The sequence below is a fragment of the Pan paniscus genome, chromosome 19 (assembly GCF_029289425.2).
Source record: "Pan paniscus chromosome 19, NHGRI_mPanPan1-v2.0_pri, whole genome shotgun sequence".
Taxonomy (NCBI): domain Eukaryota; kingdom Metazoa; phylum Chordata; class Mammalia; order Primates; family Hominidae; genus Pan; species Pan paniscus.
Window position 1 is genome coordinate 79,868,559 of NC_073268.2, and position 25,115 is coordinate 79,893,673.

The 25,115-nt window shown below is 52.7% G+C and overlaps 3 protein-coding genes across 18 annotated transcripts in view; 1 reads left to right on the forward strand and 2 right to left on the reverse strand.

Annotated features, from left to right (window-relative positions):
* Nucleotides 1-1,451: 1,451 nt before the first annotated feature.
* LIMD2 (LIM domain containing 2) lies at nucleotides 1,452-4,738 on the reverse strand. 6 transcript variants are annotated; one of them, XM_034942698.3, is made up of 5 exons: nucleotides 4,598-4,738; nucleotides 2,893-2,984; nucleotides 2,664-2,705; nucleotides 2,435-2,574; nucleotides 1,452-2,347 (listed from the first exon to the last, which is right to left on the reverse strand). In XM_034942698.3, the coding sequence occupies exons 2-5, from the start codon at nucleotides 2,932-2,934 to the stop codon at nucleotides 2,188-2,190; spliced, it is 384 nt and encodes a 127-aa protein (XP_034798589.1). In that variant the 5' UTR covers nucleotides 2,935-2,984; nucleotides 4,598-4,738; the 3' UTR covers nucleotides 1,452-2,187. The 6 variants fall into 6 exon arrangements, with proteins under 6 accessions (XP_034798589.1, XP_034798590.1, XP_034798588.1 ...); XM_034942699.4 differs by lacking the exon at nucleotides 4,598-4,738 and adding an exon at nucleotides 3,993-4,133; XM_034942697.3 differs by lacking the exon at nucleotides 4,598-4,738 and adding an exon at nucleotides 3,670-3,804.
* LOC130540954 (collagen, type I, alpha 1a-like) lies at nucleotides 3,310-6,346 on the forward strand. The gene has a single exon (XM_057300379.2). The coding sequence runs from the start codon at nucleotides 3,310-3,312 to the stop codon at nucleotides 5,065-5,067; it is 1,758 nt and encodes a 585-aa protein (XP_057156362.2). The 3' UTR covers nucleotides 5,068-6,346.
* Nucleotides 6,347-6,459: 113 nt separating this feature from the next.
* The window catches only part of STRADA (STE20 related adaptor alpha), a 39,455-nt gene continuing 20,799 nt past the window's right edge, over nucleotides 6,460-25,115 (reverse strand). For 5 of the 11 annotated variants that reach the window (XM_008963759.6, XM_003811346.6, XM_008963757.7 and 2 more), the window contains 9 exons: nucleotides 17,616-17,718; nucleotides 17,017-17,138; nucleotides 14,325-14,433; nucleotides 14,088-14,211; nucleotides 10,850-11,021; nucleotides 10,238-10,342; nucleotides 7,961-8,202; nucleotides 7,625-7,667; nucleotides 6,460-7,371 (listed from right to left, as the gene is read on the reverse strand). In XM_008963759.6, coding sequence (XP_008962007.1) covers nucleotides 7,219-7,371; nucleotides 7,625-7,667; nucleotides 7,961-8,202; nucleotides 10,238-10,342; nucleotides 10,850-11,021; nucleotides 14,088-14,211; nucleotides 14,325-14,433; nucleotides 17,017-17,138; nucleotides 17,616-17,718 — 1,173 coding nt within the window. In that variant the 3' untranslated portion in view covers nucleotides 6,460-7,218. Of the gene's footprint in view, nucleotides 8,521-10,237; nucleotides 10,343-10,849; nucleotides 11,022-14,087; nucleotides 14,212-14,324; nucleotides 14,434-17,016; nucleotides 17,139-17,615; nucleotides 17,719-25,115 lie in introns of all 11 variants that reach the window. The other 6 variants (XM_055102128.2, XM_055102130.2, XM_008963758.6 and 3 more) reach the window with 2 other exon arrangements.

Here is a 25,115-nt window from a genome sequence, read left to right on the forward strand (position 1 = left end):
AGGTATGGTGCCTGGCAACGAGCCTGGGCCTTTCAAGCAGAAGAGAACTTGACTCCAAGTAGAGGGGTCCTGGGGTGACCTGGCTGATACCACTGTCAGTCCAGAGGTGTCTGCCCCTTTCCTCCAGTTGCCCCTCCAGGAGCTCCACTGGGGTGGTCCCAACAGGGCTGATTTACCAGGGTGGCACTGCTGGCCCTCACAACCTGAACGTCACCAGTGGCTGAGTTCCCGGAGCTTTCATGATATTTGGTAGGGTCTTCCTGGCCCAGAGGACTTCCTTCAGTCCCATCTTTGCAGGGCAGGGGTCAGGTGTCTCCAAGAGCCACCTCTCCAGTACCCCCTTGTGGTCATCTGCTACTGTTGCTTAACCGAACCAAGATGATCCTTGCCATCTGAGACCTCTGGTGCAGGAAGTTGGCCTGCCCTGAGAGGCTCTGAGGCGCTCACTTCACACTTGGGAGGACCCAGGCCTGGGGCACCATCTCTGCTGAGTATTCGCTCTGCTCCCTCGAGGAGCAGTGCCTGCCTCAGCATAGTGACGTATGTGACACTGGAGCCTGTGGCCCAGCTCCCTGCCCTGTTCCACGGGGAGGCCACTTAGGAACTCAGGCAGGTGTATGGTGTGGTGGCAGCAAACCCTCCAGGAGTCTCTGTTCTCATCGATCCCATGTCTGGAGACATCAGGAAGTTGAATCTGGAGCAGGACAACCCAGACTTCTGCCTGTGTCCCACTGGGGCGCCCTCAGGTCCTCCCAACTTGCCTGGTTTGCTCTACTGTGAACTCAACTCATCCCTCATTGTCCCTGGGTTTTCAGAGAAGCAGAGGTAGTTTCTCTTTGGATTTCCTGAGACAGTAGCTGTGACTGCACCTCCGTAGAGCTTGAAAAGGCAAGGGGATGATGACAGCAGCGAGGGGTAATGTGAGGGGGGACAATCCAGGGGTCACTAAAACCTTGGGCAGCACTTGCTGGGTCTGCTGGTTCCCGCCATTCTTCGCTAACTTACTTCCAGGTCAAAGGGCTGGGAAGAAGGGAGGGAGCTAGACAGCTGGAACCAGCCAGGGAACGCGGCAGCTCGCACCCCAGGCACTGAAGTGCAGCGAGGACAGGCGCCATCACCCACTGGCAGCCTGGCCCTCCCGCTCTCAGGCCTCTTCACAATGGGGTGCATATGGTAAGTAAGTTGGTGGGTCTGAACCAACCCAGAACTGAGGGGTGAGGTGGAGTTTCAGTTCCAAAACCACTGTGGGTGTGACAGCATGAAGCCCTTGCTGTGAAGAGGAGCCCTCCCATTTCTCAATGGTGTGTCAGGGAACTGACACCCACTTCTAGCTCCCTGCCCCCATCAGGGCCGAGGTAGTCGGGGCTGGCCCTGTCCCCCCATGCCCGCCCCATGGTGAGTCTGCACCCTTCCTGTGACAGATCCCCCAGCAGGCCACACAATAGAGAATCTGGATCTATTGAAACATGTTTAAAACGGGGTTGGTCACAACAGGATGGGCACAAATGGGAGTGGGGGAGGGGAGTGGGGCCGCACCAGCCCCTGCCAGTGCTTGAGGCTGCAGCCTGGCGAGTGCTTTTGCTTCTGCTTCTCCACGCTGGTGGTTCGAGATGGTCCCAAGCCCCACTGGGGCAGGCCCTGCCTTGCCCTGCAGAGGCAGGGTGGCTCCACTTCCCCATCTCCTCCCCCATGGGCTGCAGGGGCATTTATGATGCCCAACAGGTGGCACTGTCGCGCTCCTTCCTCCCTGTCTCCGTGGCTCAGAAACAGGTTAAGGGTAGAGGTAGATGGGGAGACGTGGGGGCCACACAGTCTCCGGTGGCAGTGAGGGAGCTTGGGACCCTGAGCGGGGCATGCTGACTCCTTGCTGGAGAAAAGGCACCTAGATAGGGGAGCTGGGCTTGGGGGCCTCCCAGGGGGTCCTGGGGTGAGGTGGGGAGGGAGGCTGAACGAAGCAGGAAGCAGGGTGGTGGGCAGACCCCAATCCTGGTTCCCAAACCCTCACCGGCTGCGGGAGAAGGAAGAAGGAAGGAGTCCTGGAGCAGAGCCCTGCCCTGGTCCCCTACGCCTGAGCAAGCCTCATCCCCTTCCCACCTGGCCCCCACGCAAGCCCAGCTCGACCTCCTTCCCACCTTCCCCCTGCCGGCTCCAGGCCCTCCGCAGAGGGGGTGGAAGGTTACAGAGGCCTCAGGCCGTCTTGGTGCCGGGGTCCACCTCCTTGTGGGCCCAGAGCTCCTTGTGCTGCTTGCGGCCAAACCCCTCGTCGTAGTTGCCTTTGCTCTTAAACAGCTGCTGGAAGTGGGGTTTGCAGTAGAACTCCCCGTGCAGCGCGGCGTAGCTGCCCAGGCTGCAGAAGCCAAACAACGGCGTCAGGTCAGGTCAGGTCGGGGCTGGGTTGGCAGGCGAGGCGGGGGCGGGCAGGGCAGGGGCGCACCTGAGCTTGGTGTGACAGTGCTTGCAGCAGAAGCAAGAGTTGTGGAAAATGAGCTTGTCGGCCACCAGCCGCTCCATGGGGTACACGGTCTTCTGGCAGGCGGCGCAGGTCTCCTTCACCTGGGCCCGCAGGCTGAAGGACTGTGCGGGAGGCTCAGCCAGGTGCTGCCCCAGTGCTCATCCCGCTCCCTCACACCCCTCCTCCCGCACACTCGGCCCCAGGCCCCTACCTTGGAGCGCTGCACCGTGCTGCTGCCGCCGCCTTTGGCGTCCTGAGGGAGAGGGGCGGTCAGGGCAGGGGCAGCTCCGGGAGGCCCTGGACCAGGGCTGCAGCCATCAGCCCAAGGCCCAGGGGCGCGCCGCAGGGCACAAAGGGGGCCGGCAAACTCTGGCGCCTCTCCCCTTCACCCCAGGCCAGGCTCCTGTCCGGGGGGCCCTCCCACCCAGCCGGGCACTTACATGAGAGGGGGTGGCCTGGGCGGCTCCTGCAGCCTGGAACATGGCTCGTTGGAGGTGGAAGCCTCGGGTGGAGACGCGGCACCCGCTGGGTTCTGCAAGGGGAAGTCAGTCGGGAGGGCCCCGCCAGCCCGGCCCCAGCCTGCAGGGTGGGGGGTGTTGACAGGCAGGGGCTGGGGGGATTGCGGTTGGGACTTTCCCTAAGTCATTTCCTGTTGCTCTTGGTCTTGCCACTTCCGCCCCTCACCCACCTCCCCCACCCCTGCTCCCCAGGGGCCGGGGTCCCGAGTGGCACCGTCCCTCGGAAGAACAAAGTTAGTGGGAGCGGAGGGGCCGGGGGCTCCCGCGCAGCCCCCGTGTGCGTCCCGCGGGCTCGGACCCCGCTTGGGGTGAGGGGAGGTCGGGGCCGGCGGGGCCGCGATGAGAAGCCGCTGCCCCGACCTGACCCCGGCCCTCGCTGCCCCGCGCCGCGCCCGGGCGTCCAGGCCTAGGCTGCGCAGCCCCTGGACAGCGCCCGAGGTCCCCGCCCGCCCCGCCCCTCGGCCCCCGACCTGGCCCCGCGAGGACCGGACCCCAGACCCCGGCGCCGCGAGCCCCGCCAGCGGGTCTCGGCTCCGCCCAGCCGGGGGCCGGCCCCGAAACGAGGACTCGAGCCTGTGCGCCCCGGGCGAGAGCGGCTCGCAGACTCGCCGGGACCCCACGGGCGGCCCTCACCCCACACCCCTCGGCGCCTCTCCCGGTTCCGGAGCCGGACGCGGCCCCTCCCCCCGCGGCTCTCACCAGGCCCGGCCTGGGCCGCGGGGCGGGATCGGTCTCCGGGGGCGCACGGGTACGAGGAGGGCGCGGGCGCGAGCTGCTGCCGCTGCCAGTGGTCCCCGAGCCACCGCCGCCGCCACCGCCTTATCGCTGCACCGCCCCCGCCGGCCCCCGCCCCGCGCCCGCCCATTGGCTCCGCCGCGCCCGGAGCCGCCTCCGGGGCCCCGGCGCCGCCGCCGACCCCCCTCCGCGCTTTGTCTTCCCCTCGCCGCCGTCCCCGCCTTTGTCTGTCCCCCGCCCCGGCTCCGCAGCGCCCCGCGGGCCTCGCGCTCGCAGGCCTCGGGTACCGGCCGCGCCGTCTGCCCATCCCGACGGCGGTCCGGCGTGGGGAAGCAACGGTGGCAGGGACAGGATGGAAGGGCCGCGCTCCGCATCCTACTGGGAGGGGACGGGTTCAGGCTGCGGCGGCTGCGGTCGCGGGACACTGGGCGCTCCCGGCCTGGCTCCGGGATAACCGGGCGGGGCCTGGGCCATTCACTGCCTCGGTTTCCCCCGGGTGGCCTCGCGCGTAGGCGCCGGCGCCCCCATCCCCGCCCAGAGCTGTGGGGCCTCAGAGACCCAGCCGGGGCGACCCCGGAGCCTGGCCCAGGGTCCCTCGGGCGGCCGAGTCCTCCCGCCGCCAGGGGCCGCCCCGCCCCTTTGCGGCCCACGAGGCTGGCGGCGGCGTCTGGGCACGCCGTCTCCAGGCCCGGCCGCGAGGCTGCGGGGAGGAGCCTGCACGAGGGCCCGGCGGCCCCACCAGCCCTCGGCGCCTCTGCAACCCTGCGACGGGCTGGGGAGGCCGGTATGCGTGGTTCCCGGAGCACCCGTCCCCCGAGGCTCCACGTACTCAAGCGTTTCTGGGGCGGAATTCTGTGGGCAGCAACGGGGGCCCCCTCTCCAACAAGCGCACCTCATTTCTCACGTGGGAGCCGCGGCCCAGAGAGCTTGGGCCGCAGAGCTGCTCCCTCCCTGCAGCCGCACAGCAGGCCGGAGGCACAGCAGGCGAGAGACGGCCACTCGCTTTGGAGCGGCGGCGAGGCCGGCGCCTTCCCGGGCACCAGGGACTGCGTGGCTTGGCCTGAAATCAGGCTAGAAGCAGCTCCGGGAAGCACAGCCCTGAGCCCAGCGCCTTCCCACACTGTGGCAGGAATAGCACTGGCGGCCCACGCGCTTGTCAGGGAACAGAACAGCTCCCGCCCGACGCCTGGCAGGGGAGCAGGGAGGCTGCAGCTTCCCCAGCGCCCAGCTGTTTCCCAGGCTGGCGGACTCCACGGACCGGCTCCGCGTCTCCTCTCCAGCCTTCTGTTCTCTCTAGAGGAAGATCTGCGTTTTGTCTGCACTGTGGGCCGACTCTCTAGTGGGGAGCGTCAGACCCTCTAAAGTGGCTACCTCTCGGGAAAGCGTCCACACCTGTCATCAGATTCTCCAAAGGGGCTGTTTGATGCAAGAAACGGGAAGCCCCGGGGGTACTAGGAGCAGGGCTCGCTGCCATTGGGCATGGTGAGGCCCCGGCACCCTGCCCAGGACGGGCCTGTGGGCTGAGCTGCAGATGGGCATTGAGGATGCCCCAACAGCAAGGTGCAGAAGGCATCCGGAAGCAAAGGAAACTGATGACCAGCGTCAAAAACAAACAAAAAAAGGGAACTTGGCTCGGCGGTGGCTCACGCCTGTAGTCCCAGCACTTTGGGAGGCAGAGACAGGTGGATCACGAGGTCAGAAGTTCAAGACCAGCCTGGCCAACATGGTGAAATCCCGTCTCTACTAAAAATACAAAAATTATCCAGGCGTGGTGGTGTGTGCCTGTAATCCTAGCTACTCGGGAGGCTGAGGCAGAAGAATCGCTTGAACCCGGGAGGTGGAGCCTACAGAGTCAAGATGAAGCCAGTGCACGCCAGCCTGGGCGACAGGCTCTGTGTTTGTGTGGCGGGGGGAGGGGGGGGAGGGCGGGGCGAGGCGAAGGGAACTTGAGGTTTAAAGCAGGGGGAGGAGGGCCGGAAATGCTCCCCCGCCCCCCCCCCCCCCCCCCCCCGCGCTGACACTCACTCGCCCCAGGCCCCATCCTAGCCCAGGGTCAGTGTCATTCCCTTCACCTTAGCCTCTCACTGCCCAAAGAGGCTTACTTTTCTTCTTTAAACTGCTGTTAAAATTTGGGAGGAAACGGAAAGCAAGGGCACCTGATGGTTCAGAGCAGCTTCAGGTTAGAGGGGCATTTGAGGTGCCCGAGCTGGGGGAGGGCCTTCCCCCTGAGGGACTGGGAGAAGGGTAAGCCATGTGCCCTGGAAGCACTGCAGGGAGCCTCAGATTTGCACCCCCTGGCTCACACTCGCTGGCGCCAGCCAGCATGGCAGGGATGAGCGGGGCTGGTTCTTAGGTTTCCTGCTCTTTGGGTGCTAGCACCCAGGGTAAGGAGACACCCATGTCAGGTTGCAAGACAAACCCTTCTACCTCCTTTCCTGCCAAAGGCCACCAGCATCCTCTGCCTCAATCTCAATCTTTGGACCTTTTTAGCTCCAAAGTGGTTTGATGACCACAGGCTAAAATTCATAGTCTTAAAATTTTAGATAGTTAAGAGACAGATCTGTTACAGGTTTTCAAATAAACTGGTCTATCTAGTGTAAGAGGTCACTGCTGAGCTTCAGTGAGCACCCATGGGCCTGCTCTTGGATGGTGGGACAGCTCTCACCTGGGGCAGCATGGCCATCCCTGCAAGCACACACACCAGGAAGCAGCCTGTAGCCCCTGAGCTGACGCAGACACAATGCCATTCTCCAGCAGCGTCTCTGAAAATTTTAATTTGTTCTGACAACGAAACTAACTCAGCATAAGGACTTAAGCCCTCAAGCTAGGCAACACACTGATGGCCCTTGGAGAAAGCACCAGGGCAGCTGGCAGGAGGCGCTAAGATGGATTCTTGGTGGGAAAGGAATGAGGCACACACATAAACCGTGGGAAAGACTTAGGTGTCAGGGCCCAAGCTAGAAGAGGGATAAGGATGGACTGTTCCAGCCTTAGTCTGTGCTTAAAAAGACAGAAATGCCCTTCTCTGGAATTATGAGGGAGAGGTCTGAGGGAAGGGAGGCAGGCAGCTTACTACTTGCCCTCTCACTGACCTATAGCATCTGAGGCATCTGAGAGCAAAGTTAAATAGAATGAGGCTGGTCGCAAGCACTGGGAAGAGGTGGCGGTCCTCGGGTTTAAGGAGTCAAACCCTGGGCTTGGAATTCAGCTCCCAGGGCCAGAGCAGCATCTCTCTTCTGCAGAGGAGGTCACCTGAGCTCACAGGACTGGGAATGTCGGCTTTGGACCCTCCTGATCCCTGGTTGTTGAGATTCCCTTGTGTCTCAAAAGCCTTGGAGCAGTGAAGTGTCTCTCCAGGATTTTCTTTCCCAATCAGTCAGCAGTCAACTTTCCTGGAAGAATGTCCTTTCTACCCAATCTGCCCAGGAGGGCGGGAATGTGGCCGGCCCTCAGGAAGGGCCTCTGGGTGGCCTCTGCATCCCTGGCTGGAGAATGCGCACAGTTTGCAGAGGCTCAGAACTCCCAATCGTCCACCTCCAGCTCTTCCAGGTTTGTTACCAGGCCAAAGATTCCACTGTGGTCCTGAGAATGGCTGCCCTCAAAATTGGTGATGGGGGTGACAGGACGAAGCAATTCGGGCAAAGCCTCTGAGGCACGTCGCTTGATCTGGGGGAGAAGAGAGAGGTGGGTGACAGATCCTGTTGCTGTGGGTCCCAGGACACCATGGGGCAAGGAACCATGGCCTGGTGGCAGACGGGCTGTCGGAGCCAACTCCATGAGAGGAAGGAGCAGTGTCTTTCAGGGGCTTCGGAAGCGGGGTAGTTTCTCTCATTCAAAGGGAGGGGAGAGAAAGCTAAAGGGATTGTGAGTTGTTAGAACCAGAACTAGAACCAGAACCAGAACGAAGGGGCTACGATACCTGCTTGAAGAAAGAGTGGTTCAGGAGGGTGCTGGCACTGGGCCTGGAGGGAAAGGGGAGGAGAGACCGCAGCATCACTGCCGTGCCCCCAGCTTCCCGAAATCCTGCCACTTATGCCTCAGCCTCGGGTCCCCTCTCCCTCTCCCTCAGCTCATGGGAAGCAGTGGCCAGAGCTCCCCAGGCTGGCCTCTGACACACCCAGGAGCTGATCCCTCCTCTGTGTAGCTCCAGATTCCCCTGCAGAACCTTTGGGAGGTAAGTCCCTTCACACCCTGGCCTTACCCTCCTGAGCACCCTCTGCTCTCCCGAAGCCCAGGTCCAGGCCAGCAGGGATACCTGGCATCCGGGTTGCGCTGAAGGCACTGCTCCACAAAGTGGTGGAAGTGGGGGGAGAAGGTTCGGTGGTAGGGGTGGGAGGGCGAGTCGCCGTTGGAGGGCCGGGGGGTGCTGGTGGTCAGGCTGTCACTCAGGCCAGAGTTGGCCACTGAGCGCGAAGGGCTCATGGTCAGCTCCTCAGCGGGGATGGTGCTGGTATCCAACAGGCAGGGCACTGTGCCGTTCAGTTTCTCTAGCAGCATCTGGGGAGGACAGAACCAGGACCTGGGCTGTAGCGGGCGGGGGGGTCCCTGGAAGGCCTGAGAGTCTCTTCACAAATACACTGTTCCCAATATGCAAATGTGATCATTTGAAGAGTGGAAAAGGTGGAAGTGCAGTAAGTCCAATTTTCCCAAAGAAACGCTGGTCACTGGCGTGGCAGCTCCGCCCTAGCCAGGCCAACGTGAAAGGAGAGGGGTTGCACAAAAGTACCCGCTTTCGCCATGGCTGGAAAGCAGGGCTCACAGTTTCCGCTCTCCCTTTACAAGGCATCAAATTCCTTTTACTGTAGAGTCTTCACCCTAGAGGGAAGGAGCAGTCAGATGAACCTGCTTTGAAGCCCAGCCGTCTGCCATGCCCAGGTGGATCCGATGAGGTCTGAGAGGCAGTCCCTGCAGTGCCACAGCCTGGGCTGTCTCTGCAGCAGGCCACACGGGAGCAAGATGCCCAAGGGGAGGCCAGGCTGGGTGGCTGTTCCAAAGTACCCCAACTCAACACATATAAAACCAGCCCCACCTGGGACTGCTGTCCTCGTGGAAGTCCTCATGACCGCATAAGCTGTCCAAGCCAGAAACCTGGAAATTGCTCTAGAGCTGCATTAACGTGATAGCCACTAGCCACTTGTGGCTATTTCGATTTAAATGAGGTTTAAAATTCAGTCCCACAGTCTCACTGGTCACCTTCTAAATGCTCGACAGCCACAGTCTCATGGCTCCCACGCTGGACAGTGCAGCCACAGAAGCCCTCCTTCGCTGCAGCAAATTCTAGTGGATGGTGCTGCTTCTAGGCCTGGACTTCTTGTTCCTCCTCAGTCACCTTTTCTTTCCTGAGCATCCTCTGTCACTGAATTATTTTACTGAGATCTCCTAGATTCCTCACATAGACTTCCATACCCGCCTAACTGAGCTACGGATCTAATCCATCTGCCGGGGTGGTCTTTGTAAATGAGCTATCTTATGCTATCACTCCTGTGCTTAGAATCCTCAGCACTGCTCCACAGGCTTTAGGACAGGAACCAGTGCTCTAAAGTGGCATCAAAGCCCTTCACAATGTACCCTTGCTTCCTTCTGCGCCTGTCACCTGGCAGCCCCCAAGAAGCACTGCACCTTGGCCATTTATACCATTTACACCTCCTTGCTGTTCTCCAGATCTGTTTTTTCTAGACTGGGTCTCTGCACATGCTGCTGTCTGCCGAGAAGAGTGTCCTAGTTCCTCCTCCACACAGGTGACTGCTGTCTGCCTTCCAACTCAAGGCTGCCTCCTCCCAGGACTTCCCTGGGCCCCTGCTCTGGGGGGCTGCACTCTGGCCACCCTCCAGCTGCCCCTACCACCGGGCAAGCAGCCTGTGGGTTCCGGAAGTGGCTTAATTAGAGCCTGCATCCTGCCCCTCCCAGTTCTAGACCACACTCCAAGTAGCTGGGACCCAGGTAATCCTTGCCCAAATGACCCCAAATCCATTTTCTGGATTTAATGAGGCTTGGATAAGCCTCTTCCCTGGGTCTGTTTTCCCAAGGGTAGACTGTGCCACTGACTGTGCACCCTTGGATCCTAGGGGTGGCCAAAGGACAGGCATCTGGAGGGGCATGAACAGAAGCTGAACTTACAGAATGGGGGTTCCAAAGGTGTCAGCTGGAATGCGGTTGAGAACTGTGGGAATTCTAAATTAGAAACTGACCTTCCAGGTATATTTATCCAAGTAGGAGGACAGAACATATTTTATGCATTTATAAAAACTAGTTAGCTTAATGTATATGTTTTAAATAGACATGTAGCGTGTGGGCCTCCATTTGCACCCCTGCTCCCGGGCTCCCCTTCCCAAGCTGGCCTCCCTTACCACCAGGTTTGCCACAGGAAGTAAACAGTGAGGTCACCATCCCCCACTGGGTGGGACTTCTTGAAGGAAAAGACAGGGTCTTTCATCTTAGTATTCCTGGTCTGTGTCCTGAGTGTGAGAGCTATTCAACGAACATCTGTGGAAGGCAAGCAGGCAAGAAGGAAACCGATGGGCGGCAGGCTTACCTGGGTGGCAGGCATATCCTTAAAGGGGACATGGCCGTTGGCCAGTTCACAGGCTGTGATTCCCACACTGTAGATGTCAGACTTGGCATCATAACCCTGGAGATTCTAAGCCAGAAAAAAAAGGCCACAGATTACCCCATTTGGTCTTTGTTCTTAGAAAAAGGGTAGAACTAAAGAGAGGAAAAGGATGGCTGTCCCCACATCAGGACCTGCTGCTAATGACTCTCCTTGCCTGTGCTACTGAAGACTAACTGGTATTTTACCACCTGCAACTGGCGATGCTCTGTAAGGAGCAGGAAGTGCCAGCCCCACGCCCCTGCTTAGCACAGGGATCCAGAGAGCAGCAAACATTTCCAAAATGCTCACTCTTCTCATAGGGTGCCAAGGGTCCCTAAAGGGAGCTGAAATTGCATCCAGTAGAGGTTAGGACCCCCTGGGAGGAACCACATCCATCTGCAGTGGACAGGCGCTGCCCACGCTGAGGGCTCCCTCCCTCCAGGAACCCCTTTACCCCACTGGGAGGTTGAGAGCCCCCGACTCCAGGCAATGCCTGAAGGCTCCCTTGGGAATCATGAGTTGGGTGGGGGAGCTCCTCTGGGCCCACACACAGACCTGCTGGAGGACCTCGGGGCTGAGCCACGGCAGAACCTTGACACTGTACTTGGGAAAATCGTGGACCACTCGCTGCCGCTGCCCGTGGCTTATCATGCTGAGGTTGCTGCGCAAACCAGACAGGTAGACCTTCCCATCCACAGAGATCAGGATGTGGCTGGCTTTGACACTCCTGGGGAAGCGGGGAGGGTGTCATGGAGAGCAGGAGCCCCTCCTGCTACAAATTTTTGGTCTTCACACACTCCACCTGGCCAGCTCTCTCCTGTGTGTGTGTGTTATACATGTATATGTGTATTTTACATATACATAACCATGTTTTTGTTTTCATTGAGATAGAGTCTCACTCTGTCACCAGGCTAGAGTGCAGTGGCTCAATCTAGGCTCACTGCAACCTCTGCCTCCTGGGTTCAAGCAATTCCTGTGCCTCAGCCAACCAAGTAGCTGGGATTACAGGTGTGCACCACCACACCCAGCTAATTTTTTTTTCTTTTTTTTTTGAGACGGAGTCTTGCTCTGTCGCACAGACTGGAGTGTAGTGGCGCCATCTCGGCTCACTGCAAGCTCCGCCTCCCGGGTTCACACCATTCTCCTGCCTCAGCCTCCCAAGTAGCTGGGACTACAGGCACCCGCCACCACGCCTGGCTAATTTTTTTTTTTTTTTTGTATTTTTAGTGGAGACAGGGTTTCACTGTGTTAGCCAGGATGGTCTCGATCTCCTGACCTCGTGATCCACCTGTCTCAGCCTCCCAAAGTGCTAGGATTACCGGTGTGAACCACTGCGCTGGGCCCGCCCAACTAATTTTTATATTTTTAGTAGAGATGGGGTTTTGCCATGTTGGCCATGCCAGTCTTGAACTCCTGGCTTTAAATGATCCGCCTGCTTTGGCCTCCCAAAGTGCTGGGATTACAGGTGTGAATCACCGTGACCGGCCTATAACCAGGTTTTTTGTTCTTGTTGTTGTTGTTGTTGAGACAGAGTCTCACTCTGTCGCCCAGGCTGGAGTGCAGTGGCGCAATCTCAGTTCACTGCAACCTCTGCCTCCCAGGTTCAAGCAATTCTCCTGCCTCAGTCTCCTGAGCAGCTGGGACTACAGGCACATGCCACCACATCCAGCCAGTTTTTGTATTTTTAGTAGAGACAGGGTTTCACCATGTTAGCCAGGCTGGTCTTGAACTCCTGACCTCAAGAGATCCACCCCTTGGCCTCCCAAAGTGCTGCCACTGCATCCAGCTATAACTATGTTTTAATGAAAAACTTCAAATCTACATAAAATAGCATGACTCCATTTACATATCACCAGATTAAAAGCTTATTTAGCTCTGTCATCCAGGCTGGAGTGCAACGGCACGATCTCAGCTCACTGCAGCCTCCACCTCCCAGGTTCAAGTGATTATCTTGCCTCAGCCTCCTGAGTAGCTGGGATTACAGGCACCTGCCACCATGCCCGGCTAATTTTTGTATGTTTAGTAGAGACAGGGTTTTGCGATGTTGGCCAGGCTGGTCTCGAACTCCTGACCTCAGGTGATCCACCCACCTTGGCCTCCCAGAGTGCTGGGACTGTTCAGTGCTCTTGTATGCTCTAGACCACCTCTTGCCCTACCTCCTACGAATGCTTTTAATCTGTACTTCTTATCTGTAGGACTCTTGTAAAGTGTACCTAGGGGTACTGTGTTCCGCATCCCATTCTTCCTTTTTCACTCAGGGCTGTAGTTTCCAGACACATCTGTGTTGCTGTGTACCTTTCATCTTTGCTTCTAATTGTCACCTTGGTTCTGGGAAGAGATCTAACACTTTTACTCATCCATCCTTCTGGGGACAGACACTCACACTACCCCTAACCAACACACGTGTGAATGGTGACATCCAAACATGTCCCCTGATGGGTCTGCACGAGGGTTTCTTTAGGGTGTACATCCAGAAGTGGCACTGATGGTTCTGGTTCCGTGACCCTGACTGGCAGCACCGGGCATCTTCCACCACCTGGACAGGAGGCTCCCCGTCCTTGCCACACTGGGACTCGTCCAGCCTCCCAACCGCTGCCAGTCTCATGTGTATAAGGTGACATCTTGTTTTTCATTTGCTTTTCTCTGATTGTGAGATTTGAGTGGCTCTTCCTATGATGGGTTTGTCTTGGGGTTTCCTCTTTTGTAAACTTCATATCTTTGGCCCATTTTTCTTGCTTTGCTGTCCATTTCTTGTTGATTTGCAAGATTTCCCTGTTACTAATCTCCTGTGGTGACAAAGCTAATATCATCTGCTCTGTCACTTGTTTCTTAACCTTTTTCATGGTATCTTGTATTGGATAGAAATCATCTTGATCTAATCAAATTCATCAATCTTTTGTCTTATGTTTTGTGCTTCTAAAATGTTGAGAAATTATTACATGCCTCAGGTCACAAAAACATTTTCTCACATTTCCTTCTATTTAAGTCTACAGTTTCACGTTTTACATAGAAGCCTTTAATCCAGCTGGAGTCCTTCTCTGTATGAGGAGTTAGGTAGGGGTCCAGTTTTACCATTTTCCCTACTATGAGCTGATTTCCTGACACTATCTACTAAGCTATCTGTCTTCGCCCTGGTCTTTCAGCATAAGACTGACTCTGGGGCACAGAAAGAAGGAGGCAGAGAGTGGAGTACAAAGGTCCACATCAGATGTTCCTCTCACACAACACTCAGGACCAAGCTGCTCAGCAAAGAGAAAGTCAGTGGCTTCAGCACTAACAGGCTAAGCGACCATCTCCCAAGTCAGTGGCAAGGTCAGAATCCAGATCCTTCTCTCTTTTTTTTTTTTTTTTTTTCCGACAAGAGTCTCACTCTGCCACCCAGGCTGGAGTGCAGTGGTGTGATCTCCAGTCACTGCAACCTCTGCCTCCCAGGTTCAAGCGATTCTCCTGCCTCAGCTTGTAGTCCCAGCTACTGGGACTACAAGCACGTGCCACCACACCCGGCTAATTTTTGTATTTTTAGTAGAGACAGGGTTTCACTATGTTGGCCAGGCTGGTCTCAAACTCCTGACCTTGTGATCCACCCGCCTTGGCCTCCCAAGCGCTGTGATTACAGGCGTGAGCCATTGCGCTGGGCCCTGTTTCTTTTCAGAGCAAAGAGATCTTCAGCAAGAATCCAGATCCTTGATTTTAAACTCTGGCTTCATTAACTTCAGTCAAACTTCACTTTACCTGAAGGCTCAGGGGTATAGCTACCCACTGTAATCATGGGAAAGGCCGCCTAAGAACGCACCTGTGTACATATCCCATGTGGTGGATGTAGTCGAGGGCCTTCAGCACCCCCTGCAGGATGTAAGCAATCGCCAGCTCATTCATGCCATCCATGAAGTGTGTACAGATGAGATCTTTTGCAGAACCTGCAGAAAAGGATTGCATGGAGGCAGTGAAAGGTAATGGAGGAGGAAAACACAGGCAATCTGACAACAGAGTCCCAATAACCCCTTTCTACCAAGAACCCTTTCCCACTCACCGTATGCCATGAATGATGTGACAACCCACAGCTCATTGTCTGCAATAAAAGTGGCTCGATATGGCACGATATTGGGATGGTTGAAGAGTTTGGAGACATGCAGCTCGCCCTGGAAGCAATGATGAAGCTGAAGTCAGAACCAAATGGCACTGAAGGATGCCGCTCAACACAAAGATGGCAGCATGGACAATAGGGGGACCTGGCACTTTCTGGGTGTTCTCAGAGTCATGGGAACAGCCTAAGCAGGTGCCTGCCAACATAGGAAAAACAAGGCCCTGCTGCCTCTGCAGGGACCCAGCACTGCTTTGCTTCTGCCAGATAGGGAAACTGCCAACAACAAAGGGTGCCAGCACACCGACTCAGAGATGATGAAGGCAAACTGTTGACTGAAGACTTCTGAAGTTATAAGCTTATCTCAATTTCAAGGGCCAACGTATAGAATTCCTCTTTAAGATAAGAAAACAAAAAACATTTTGTTGTTGTTATTTGTAGAGACAAGGTCTCACTGTGTTGCCCAGGCTGGTCTCAAACTCCTGGGCTCAAGCAATCCTTCTGCCTCAGCCTCCCAAAGTGCTAGGATTATAGGCGTGAGCCACCAAGCCACTGCACCTGGCCAAAAAATGTTTTCTTTTTTATTTTTTTGAGACAGGGTCTTGCTCTGTCACCCAGGCTGGAGTGCAGTGGTGTGATCCCGTCTCACTGCAGCCTGAACTTCCCAGGCTCAAGTCATCCTCCCACCTCAGCCTCGCTGGTAGCTGCGACCACAGGTGGACGTCAACATACCTAGCTAATTTTTTTTATTTTTTTGTAGAGACAGGGTTTTGCCGTGTTGCCTAGGCCTGCTTTGGCCTCCCAAAGTGCTGGGATTACAGGCGTGAGCCACTGTGCCCAGCCCAAAACTATGTTTCTATTATAAAAGAAAACATGGCCGGGCATGGTGGCTCACGCCTGTAATCCCAGCACTTTGGGAGGCGAGGCAGGCGGATCACTTGATCCCAAGAGTTGGAGACCAGCCTGGGCAACATGGCAAAACCCCATCTATATGAAACATACAAAAAATTAGTTGAGCATGCTGGTGCATGCCTTTAGTCCCAGCTACTCGGGAAGCTTAAGTGGTAGAATCACCTGTGCCTGAGCAGTTGAGGCTGTGGTGAGCTGTGATTGCACCACCGCACTCCAGTCTGAGCAACAGAGCCAGACCTTGTCTCAAATAAAGAAAAAAAAAAAAGAAAAAGAAAACACAGTTGATGGAGGAGAAGGCCAGCTGAGACTGGTTTCTGCTCCATCCTCAGACCCACCAAACTACTATGAACAGATGAACAGGTCCTAGAGCACCATCAGGTAACCACCAATTCAGAAAAAGTTGTAAATGAAGGAGGGGAGGGGCTGCAACGAACTCTACTGAAGGAAAACTGCTCCAGGCCCTGAATCTAAGCTGGCATCAGGAAAGGAGAGTCTAACTCCCAGGCACTTACTAGACTCACAGTCTCTCTCCGTTTTGTTTTGTTTTGTTTTTTGAGCCAGGGACTCAGTCTGTCACCCAGGCTGGAGTTTGGTAGTGCAATCTCAAACTCCCGGGCTCAAGCAATCTCCCTGCCTTGCCCTCCCAAAGTGTTGGGATTACAGGCATGAGCTACCATGCCTGCCCCCTCTCTCAGTTTAATGAGAGAGTGGCTACTTGCTTCTCGAATAGAAAGGAATGTCAGGACTGGGCATAGTGGCTCACACCTGTAATCCTAGCATTTTGGGAGGCTGAGGTGAGTTGATTGCTCGAGCTCAGGAGTTTGAGACCAGCCTGGGCAAGATGGTGAAACTCTGTCTCTACAAAAAATACAAAAATTAGTCAGGTGTGGTGTGCCTATAGTCCCAGCTACTTGGGGGGCTGAGGCAGGAGAATCACTTGAGCCCAGGAGGTTAAGGCTGCAGTAAGCCGTGGTCCTGCCACTGTACTCCAGCCAGGGCAATAAAATGAGACCCTGTCTCGAAAAAAAAAAAGGGGCCAGATGCGGTGGCTCACATTTGTAATCACAGCACTTTGGGAGACCAAGGCAGGCAGATCACCTGAAGTCAGGAGTTTGAGACCAGCCTGGCCAACATGAAGAAACCCCGTCTTTTCTAAAAATACAAAAGTTAGCTGGGCATGGTGGTGTGCGCCTATAGTCCCAGCTACTCGGGAGGCTAAGGCAGGAGAATCGCTTGAACCCGGGAGGTGGGGGTTGCAGTGAGCCGAGATCGTGCCACTGCACTCCAGCCTGGGTGACAGAGTGAGAATCCGTCTCAAAAAAAAAAAAAAAAAAAGAAAGAAAAGAAAAAGAAAGGAACATCAGGCAAACAGGAGGCTGAGAGCCAGAAGATGGCCACTGGTGGCAGGGCAGGCGCCTTGTGTCTGGAACAAGATGGCCTGGGTTTGAATCCTGCCTCTGCCATGAGCAAGTTACTTAGCTTCTCTCTAAATAATAAATAAATGAATAAAAAAGCCAGAAGGGAGTGTTTGGAGAAGAAAAGGGAAATATAAATTAGGCTGAGCAGCATTTCAGCCCAATCCTTAGTGCCAAATGGCCAGGATTCTCCACTGAAAGCTTCCATAACTTCCGAACGTTTAGTCTCCCTTCATTTCTTTGTAATTCCTTGTAATTCCTATCAGAGCCAAGAGCCCACTCTCCCTCCATGTGACACACTCATGGTTTATTACCTGCAAGAATGTTACCATCTCATTGGAACAAGCTTCTAGGTTAATCCTCCGTACAGTCACGTACTCTCCTGTTGGTTTGTACCTTGCTAGATTCACAGTCATCAGGTCCTCAAATCCTTTGCCTAAAAGAAAAAGGGAATGCCATACGCAAGGACAAGAACAACAAAAGGTTTTAAGAAAATTTTCCTTTAAAAAAGGGACTTGATTTCAAAAGAAACTTAATGTTAAATTTTTCACGACTGTTACTTTTTTTTTTTTCCTTTTCCCAGCAGAATTTAACTGTTATGTTCATGGCTCACATTTCTTGATTTTTCTCTCATCAGTTCCTTCTCAGCCAACCTTTCTGACTCACTATGGCCAGGACATCGGAAACATGCAGCCACAAAGGAAAGATGGCAAAAGAGCTTCTTTCCTGGAAGTTTGATCTCTTCCCATACTTGGCAGAAATAAACAGAGAAGACCCACAGAAGCAAGTCTGTGCCCATGAATCCTCCTAACTAGTGGATGGCCTCTGCCGTACACACATCTGGGGCTGCTGAGAAAGCTGCAGCAGCCCCTGGAGCAGAAAGCAGGAGAGTAAGGACGGCCCCTGCACATACCTATCACAGTGAGCAGCTCGTAACACCCTCCCTCTGGCAGAAAGCTACTCATGACCTCCTGTTTAGAGAAGGATGCTATTGACTCTGAGCTCGCATCATTGGTCTAAAAAAGAAAAAGAAAAATAGGTTAGTAGAGAAAACTGGGGGTGGGATGGGAGTGGGGTGAAGGTGGTAATTCAGACCCACGAGGAGACTGGCATCTAAACACACACACAAATCCCGACGCAGTGCCAGCACTATTTGAAGAGAAACAAAACACTACATTCAGGGTAGTAATCAGCACTAATATCAGAGCAAGTGTTAGGGTTGTCTACAAATGAGGAGACAAGGACCTGTTCCCATCAAATGTTAATCTGCTTGTCCTTTCCAACAATCAATGCATTTGCTAAAAGCTATGAAATGCTCACTTGGAGAAGGGATGTCTAGAGAATGAAAGCATGTTTGGAAAAGAGAAGCAGGTGGAGAGGTAGGGGTTCTCATGAATTTCCTGATGCATTAGGATCCTATTTTTAAGGTCCTGACCACAAGATCCCAAAAGGTCAAACGCTGAATCTTGCTCTAGGGAAAATGTGGCCAGGAGTAGCCCCCTCTTTAGCAAACCAAGAGCCCGGGCCAGTCGTTGCCTGACATTTCCAAGTGAAGTGGGAGAACCCTGATGCCCTGAGCTGCAGGCAAGGCACAGAGCTGTCAGGTCTCAGGCATCGTCCAGGCAGCTGACATGGCCTGCTCCCTCGTTCCTGCCCACGTGTGCTGTGAGTGAAGCTGGAGTCCAGCCACTTAGGATGTGTCACAACTCTGGCCTCTAAGGTCCTAGAGGAAGGTGTCCAGCCATGTCTGAGTTTGTGCAAAACACACGGCAGACCAACAGCTCTTCTTTCAGCTTAATGGACTGTTTCCTTCTTCCACACCTAAATTTATGTGTATGATTTAGGGACTGTGACTGCTTTTCTTTTAGATTCTCTTTCTTCAGATGCACATCTAACTGAAATGGAGAAACCTGGGCCAGCTCATGTTTCATGTGCTGCACTCATAAACCTGACCTCCAGGCAGAAAAAGTCCTTTGTGAAAGTATGAGAGGCTCCTGACCCAGCACTACCCAGAAGAGCACGAGCTGAGAGTGTTCTGAAAAGGCGGTGCTTGAACAACTCTTTGGGAAGAGGCTCTGCAGAGGAAACCATAAAGATGACGGTGCTCTATACCTGTAAGATGACCAGAGTATACTTTCCAGAGCACTTCCAAATTGCACATGATTCCTCCATAGCTCAGTCAAGTAGCCGGGACAGATCTTATCTCCACTTTTCACTAACAAAAACGAGGGCCAAGGAGATTATGTGACTTACCAAAAATCAAAACGTGAGTACATGGCACAGGACCCAGGCCCAAGCCAGTGAGATTAATCTACCACCCTGTTGGCTGACGTTTCACGTGTATCTCTGGTTTGTTTGTTGTTTTGTTGCTGTTGTTTTTAAGAGATGGGTTATCTCTTTGTCGCTCAGGCTAAAGTGCAGTGGTGAGTTCCTGGCTCACCGTGGCCTTGAACTCCTGGGCTCAATTGATCCTCCTGCCTCAGCCTCCCAAGTAGCTGAGATTATTGGCAGGAGCTGAGATTATTGGCTGTATGTGGTTTCAAAACAGTTGATGCTGCTGATGGGGAAAGAAACCCTCAAGTGGGCTCTGTCTCCCTCACCACTTACCCTGGCAATAAGAGGAACCTAGTCAAGCAAAATTAAGCCCTGTCACCAAATTCCATTTCTAATTTAATCAATTTTTAAATTTCTAAGATTTGGCCATACTGTTGTATTTCACTGTAGTTCACCCATTTTCACTGCTGTATAATATATTCAGCACATGAATATATCTCAGTTTATCCAATTCCAACTTTGATGGCTCATTTGGGTTGTTTTTCAGTTCTGCTATTATGGACTGTGCTACTATAAACATGTTTGAATATGTATCCTGACTAAAGCTTGTAATTAGGAGTGGCTGGAATTGCTAGTGACAGAGCATATGAACAATCAACTGTTTGAGACAATGCCAAATTATTTTCCAAAATGGTTATACCAATTTACACTTCCACCAGCAACGTACGTGGTTTTTTTTTTTTTTTTTTTAGACGGAGTCTCACTCTGTCACCAGGCTGGAGTGCAGTGGCACGATCTTGGCTCAATGCAAGCTCCGCCTCCTGGGTCCAAGCAATTCTCCTGCCTCAGCCTCCCAGGTAGCTGGGACTATAGGTGTGAGCCACCATGCCTGGCTAAGTTTTGTATTTTTTTGTAGAGATGGGGTTTTGCCATGTTGCCCAGCTGGTCTTGAACTCCTGACCTCAAGTGACCCACCCAGCTTGGCCTCCCAAAGTGCTAACATTACAGGCATGAGCCACTGTGCCCGGCCACATGTGTTCCTATTAATTTATCTTTTCCCCAACACTTGGTATTTTCAGATTTTTTAATTTTCGCCAGTCTCATGGATTTGATTTACATTTCCCTGATTACTAATGAAGATGAGGATCTTTTCATATATTTATCAGTCATGTGAGCGTTCTCCAAGGTGAAAATGCCTCTTCCTGTCTCTTGACCATTTTCCTGTTGTTTCAGTGCAGGATTTCCCCAAAGTAGGCCCCACGGAACTCTGATTCTGCCAGTTGGATGGAAAAAGTTTCCATGTCCAGTGAAGTTAGGAAATGCAGCACACTCTCTCATGGAGGATCACAAGGTGTACATCCATATTAAAGGCACTGAGAAATTCTGTAGTAAGAAAACTTACTGTGTTTAACCCAGCATTTCCCAAAGAGATCTGTCTAGGGAACCTTTTGTGCCTAACATCTGTTAAATTTTGGGAAAGATAATTGGGAAAGGCTATTTTAAATAAAACATATGCTACAATGCAAAGAGCATAGGCTTATGGGCCACATAGAGGCAGAATTTGAACTGAGGTCTATTACTGGTTCTGTGACCCTGGGCAAGTCACTCTGATCTCTTGGGATCTCCATTATATCAGCAGCTGAATAATTTCCATCTCATAGTGTTGTATCTATTAGATGAGATAAAATATGTTAAGAGCTTAGTGCTACCTGGTGTATAAAAGACATTCAATACATGTGAATCCTATTCTCCTCCTCCTTCTATTGCTCTCTACTTTTTGGTGACTCTCCTGTTCAACAAATAAAATGGAAAAGAGAAAATGGAGGAAACAGAATCCTAAGCAGAGCTTGATCAGTAAAGTTGATTTGATACTGGTTTTTATACTTATCTGTGTTTTCTAATGCTCTCAAAATAAATTCTAGGATCATTAAATTTTATTTTATTTTATTTATTTATTTTTGAGACGGAGTCTCACTCTGTCACCCAGGCTGGAGTGCAATGGCGTGATCTCAGCTCACTATAGCCTCTGCCTTTTGGGTTTAAGCGATTCTCCTGCCTCAGCCTTCTAAGTAGCTGGGACTACAGGTGCGAACCACCATGCCCGGCTAAGTTTTTTTATTTATTTATTTATTTTAGACAGAGTCTCACTCTGTTGCCCAGGCTGGAGTGCAGTAGTGCGATCTCAGCTCACTGCAACCTCTGCCTCCTGGGTTCAAGTGATTCTCCTGCCTCAGCCTCCCAAGTAGCTGGGATTACAGATGCCTGCCACCACCCCTAATTTCTGTATTTTTAGTAGAGACAGGGTTTCACCATGTTGGCCAGATTGGTCTCGAACTCCTGACTTCAAGTGATCTACCCGCCTCAGTCTCCCAAAGTGCTGGGATTACAGGTGTGAGCCACCATGCCCAGCTAATTTTTGTATTTTTAGTAGAGACAGGGTTTCACCATGTTGGCCAGACTGGCCTTGAACTCCTGATCTCAAGTGATCCTCCCACCTTGGCCTCTCAAAGTGCTGGGATTATAGGCGTGAGCCACCATGCCTGGCCTAGGATCACTAAATTTTTAAAAATTATTATTATTATTATTTGAGATAGGCTCTCACTATGTCACCCAGGCTGGAGTGCAGTGGCAAGATGATGGCTCACTGCAACCTCAATCTCCCAGGCTCAAGCAGTCCTCTCAAGTGGCTAAGACTACAGGCATGTGCCACCACGCCTAGCTAATTTTTGTATTTTTTGTAGAGATGAGGTCTCCCTATGTTGCTCAGGCTGGTCTCAAACTCCTGGGCTCAAGCGATTCTCTTGCCTCGGCCTCCCAAAGTACTGGGATTACAGGCTTGAGCCACCGCACCCTGCTGACTCTAGCTTTTTGAAACGATCTCATCTTCAGAATCATCTTAAGATCTTAAGATACTGGTTACCACATGCCAGGTACCTCACCAAGGTGAGAGAGATACACAACCAGGAGGCAAAAATGGAGCAGCAATTTGAGCAAAAAGCCTCAAGCAAGAGTTCTGAAATGACAACTCTCCATCGGTTTAGAATTCACAACGCTCATTTGGTCTTGAAGTGTCTCATTTTCTCAACCTTATATACGCCTAACTTCTGCACATATTCTTGCTCTGCAGATTCTGTTTTCTTAAGTATTAATCTATTCCTTAATAAAATCAATGTTAACAGTTAATGGAAAGCTCAGTGGGTTGCTTTCAGACCCAAACTCCCCACCCCAGCCTATGAGTATACAAATGATTTGGCCCTTGCCTACCTCTGTGATCTCATTCCACACCACGCTCGCCTGACTTGAACAATATTCCCACATAAACAAGCGTGTTCCAGTCTCAGGAAACTTGCACTAACTGTCCCTTTGGAACCCTCCTAGCCTCTTCCTTCCCTTGACCCTGCTATTTTTCTCATGGCTACCTCCTCAACATCACTGATGTCTCAACTTAAATGTCCTTTTCAGAGAGACTGCCCAGCCAAAGTAAACTAGGCTCCTGGTCACGTTATCAGACAGCCTTGCTTTCCTTTCTTCACAGAAGTTACCATTGCAGCTTATTTCTCTAAAATCTTCCACTAAAGTCTCTTCCATTAAAATGCAAGCACCAGAAAGGCAGGGACCTTGTCTGTCATGTTCACTGATGTATTCCCCCAGTGCCTGGAACACCACTGGCAAATACTTAAAAAATGAAAATGATTTAAGCAAAGTTTGAACTGAGGCTTTCTGCCCATGATCTTTTCATTCCCACGGGCTAAAGAAGAGAATAGGTCAATGCAGCCAGTTCCTTTGGTAACAGGTTCAGCATGATGACCTATGCTGGAAATGCCAGCCTCATAACGACACAGTCGTTAGATTCCTGTGTTACTCAGAACACTCTATAGATCAGAATCTGATTCCTGCATGTGAGAAAGTACTGCATTTTTCAGTAGGTAACAATATGGCCTCAATGAGAGGCAACTACTTTGTATCTGAAGGTCTTCGCGCATCTGCTCTCTAAGCAAACTCCTTAAAATTTCTCTCACTTGAAAAAGAGACTATGAAAGACAGCTGAGTCCTGAGATTCAAATATTCATTTTATGTACTTTAAATAACTCCCTTTGGAGAAACCACAGATAGATACTACTTTTTTTTTTTTTTTTTGAGACAGAGTCTTGCTCTATCGCCCAGGCTGGAGTGCAATGGCGTGATCTCGGCTCACTGCAACCTCCACCTCCCAGGTTCAAGTGATTCTCCTGCCCCAGCCTCCTGGGTAGCTGGGATTACAGGTGCGTGCTACCATGCCCGGCTAATTTTTGCATTTTTAGTAGAGATGGGGTTTCATTGTGTTGGCCAGGCTGGTTTCAAACTCCTGACCTCAGGTGATCCGCGCACCTCGGCCTCCCAAAGTGCTGGGATTACAGGCGTGAGCCATGGCGCCCGGCAGATAGATACTTCAATACCTATGTCCCTCTTCCTTGTCAGGCGTGCATATAAGCTTATAAGACATATTGTCTACTAGGCTATACACTAAGACACATTCTTGCTAAGCCTAGGTAGGGAATGATTCATTAAACTATCAATGTGCTTAGTTAGTAACTTGACAGTATTTATTTCTACTCTCCAGTATTACAGAAAACTACCAAAACTAACCCAAAAGTATTAGTTTCAGAAAATAAAATTCTTTTTCTTTTTTTTTTGAGACAGGGTCTCACTCTGTCACCCAGGCTGGAGTACAGTGGCATGATCATAGTTCACTACAGCCTCGAACTCCAGGGCTCAAGCGGATCCTCCCACCTCAGCCTCCCAGGTATATGCCACCATGCCAGGCTAATTTTTTTTTTTTTTTTTAATTAGGGACAGAGTCTCACTCTGTCTCCTAAGCTGGAGTGCAATGGCGCTATCCTAGCTCACTGCAGCCTTGAACTCCTGGGCTTAAGGGATTTTTCTGCCTCATCTTCCTGGGTAGCTAGGACTACCAGTGTGCGCTACCATGCCTGGCTAGTTTTTTTGTTTTTAGAGATGGGGTCTCACTATGTTGCCCAGGCTGGCTTCAAATTCCTGGCCTCAAGTCATCCTCCTGCCTCAGCCTCCCAAAGTGCTGGGTTTACAGGTGTGAGCCACCACACCTGGCCTTTAGAAAATAAAGTTCTGGGGGCTGGGCGTGGTGGCTCACGCCTGTAATCCCAGCACTTTGGAAGCCGAGGCAGGCGGATCACAAGGTCAGGAGATTGAGACCATCCTGGCCAACACGGTGAAACCCTGTCTCTACTAAAACTACAAAAAATTAGCTGGGCATGGCAGCAGGCACCTGCAGTCCCAGCTACTCGGGAGGCTGAGGCAGGAGAATGCCGTGAACCCGGGGAGGCAGAGCTTGCAGTGAGCTGAGATCGCGCCACTGCACTCCAGCCTGGGCGACAGAGCGAGACTGTTTAAAAAAAAAGAAAAAAAAGAAAATAAAGTTCTTGGCCAGGCATGGTGGCTCACGCCTGTAATCCCAGCACTTTGGGAGGCTGAGGCAGGTGGATCATCTGAGGTCAGGAGTTCGAGTCCAGCCTGACCAACATGGTGAAACCCTGTCTCTACTGAATACAAAAAATTAGCTGGGTGTGGTGGCACATGTCTGTAATCCCAGCTACTTGGGAGGCTGAGGAAGGAGAATCGCTTGAACCCAGGTGGCAGACATTGCAGTGAGCTGAGATTGCACCATTGCACTCCAGCCTGGGCAACAAAAGTGAAGCTCCGGCTGGGCGTGGTGGCTCACGCCTGTAATCCCAGCACTTTGGAAGGCCGAGGCAGGCGGATCACAAGGTCAAGAGATCGAGACCATCCTGGACAACATGGTGAAACTCCGTCTCTATTAAAAGTATAAAAATTAGCTGGGCGTGGTGGCAGGCGCCTGTAGTCCCAGCTACTCGGGAGGCTGAGGCAGGAGAATCGCTTGAACCCGAGAGGTAGAGGTTGCAGTGAGCCGAGATCATGCCATTGCACTCCAGCCTGGGTGACAGAGTGAGACGCCATCTCAAGAAAAAATAAAATAAAAAAAAATAAAGTGAAGCTCCATCTCAAAAAAAAAAAAAAAAGTTCTTGACTGGGCACGGTGGCTCACACCTGTAATACCAGGACTTTGGGAGGCTGAGTAGGGTAGATCACTTGAGGTCAGGAG

Bases quoted from the DNA above. Each gene is read 5' to 3' on its own strand.
- LOC130540954 (XM_057300379.2), top strand. From the start codon at position 3,310: ATGAGAAGCCGCTGCCCCGACCTGACCCCGGCCCTCGCTGCCCCGCGC.
- LIMD2 (XM_034942698.3), bottom strand. From the start codon at position 2,934: ATGTTCCAGGCTGCAGGAGCCGCCCAGGCCACCCCCTCTCAT. The intron at 2,706-2,892 runs GTAAGTGCCCGG...CCTCTCCCTCAG, and splicing joins CCCAGGCCACCCCCTCTCAT to GACGCCAAAGGCGGCGGCAG. The intron at 2,348-2,434 runs GTGCGCCCCTGC...TGGCTTCTGCAG, and splicing joins CACTGTCACACCAAGCTCAG to CCTGGGCAGCTACGCCGCGC.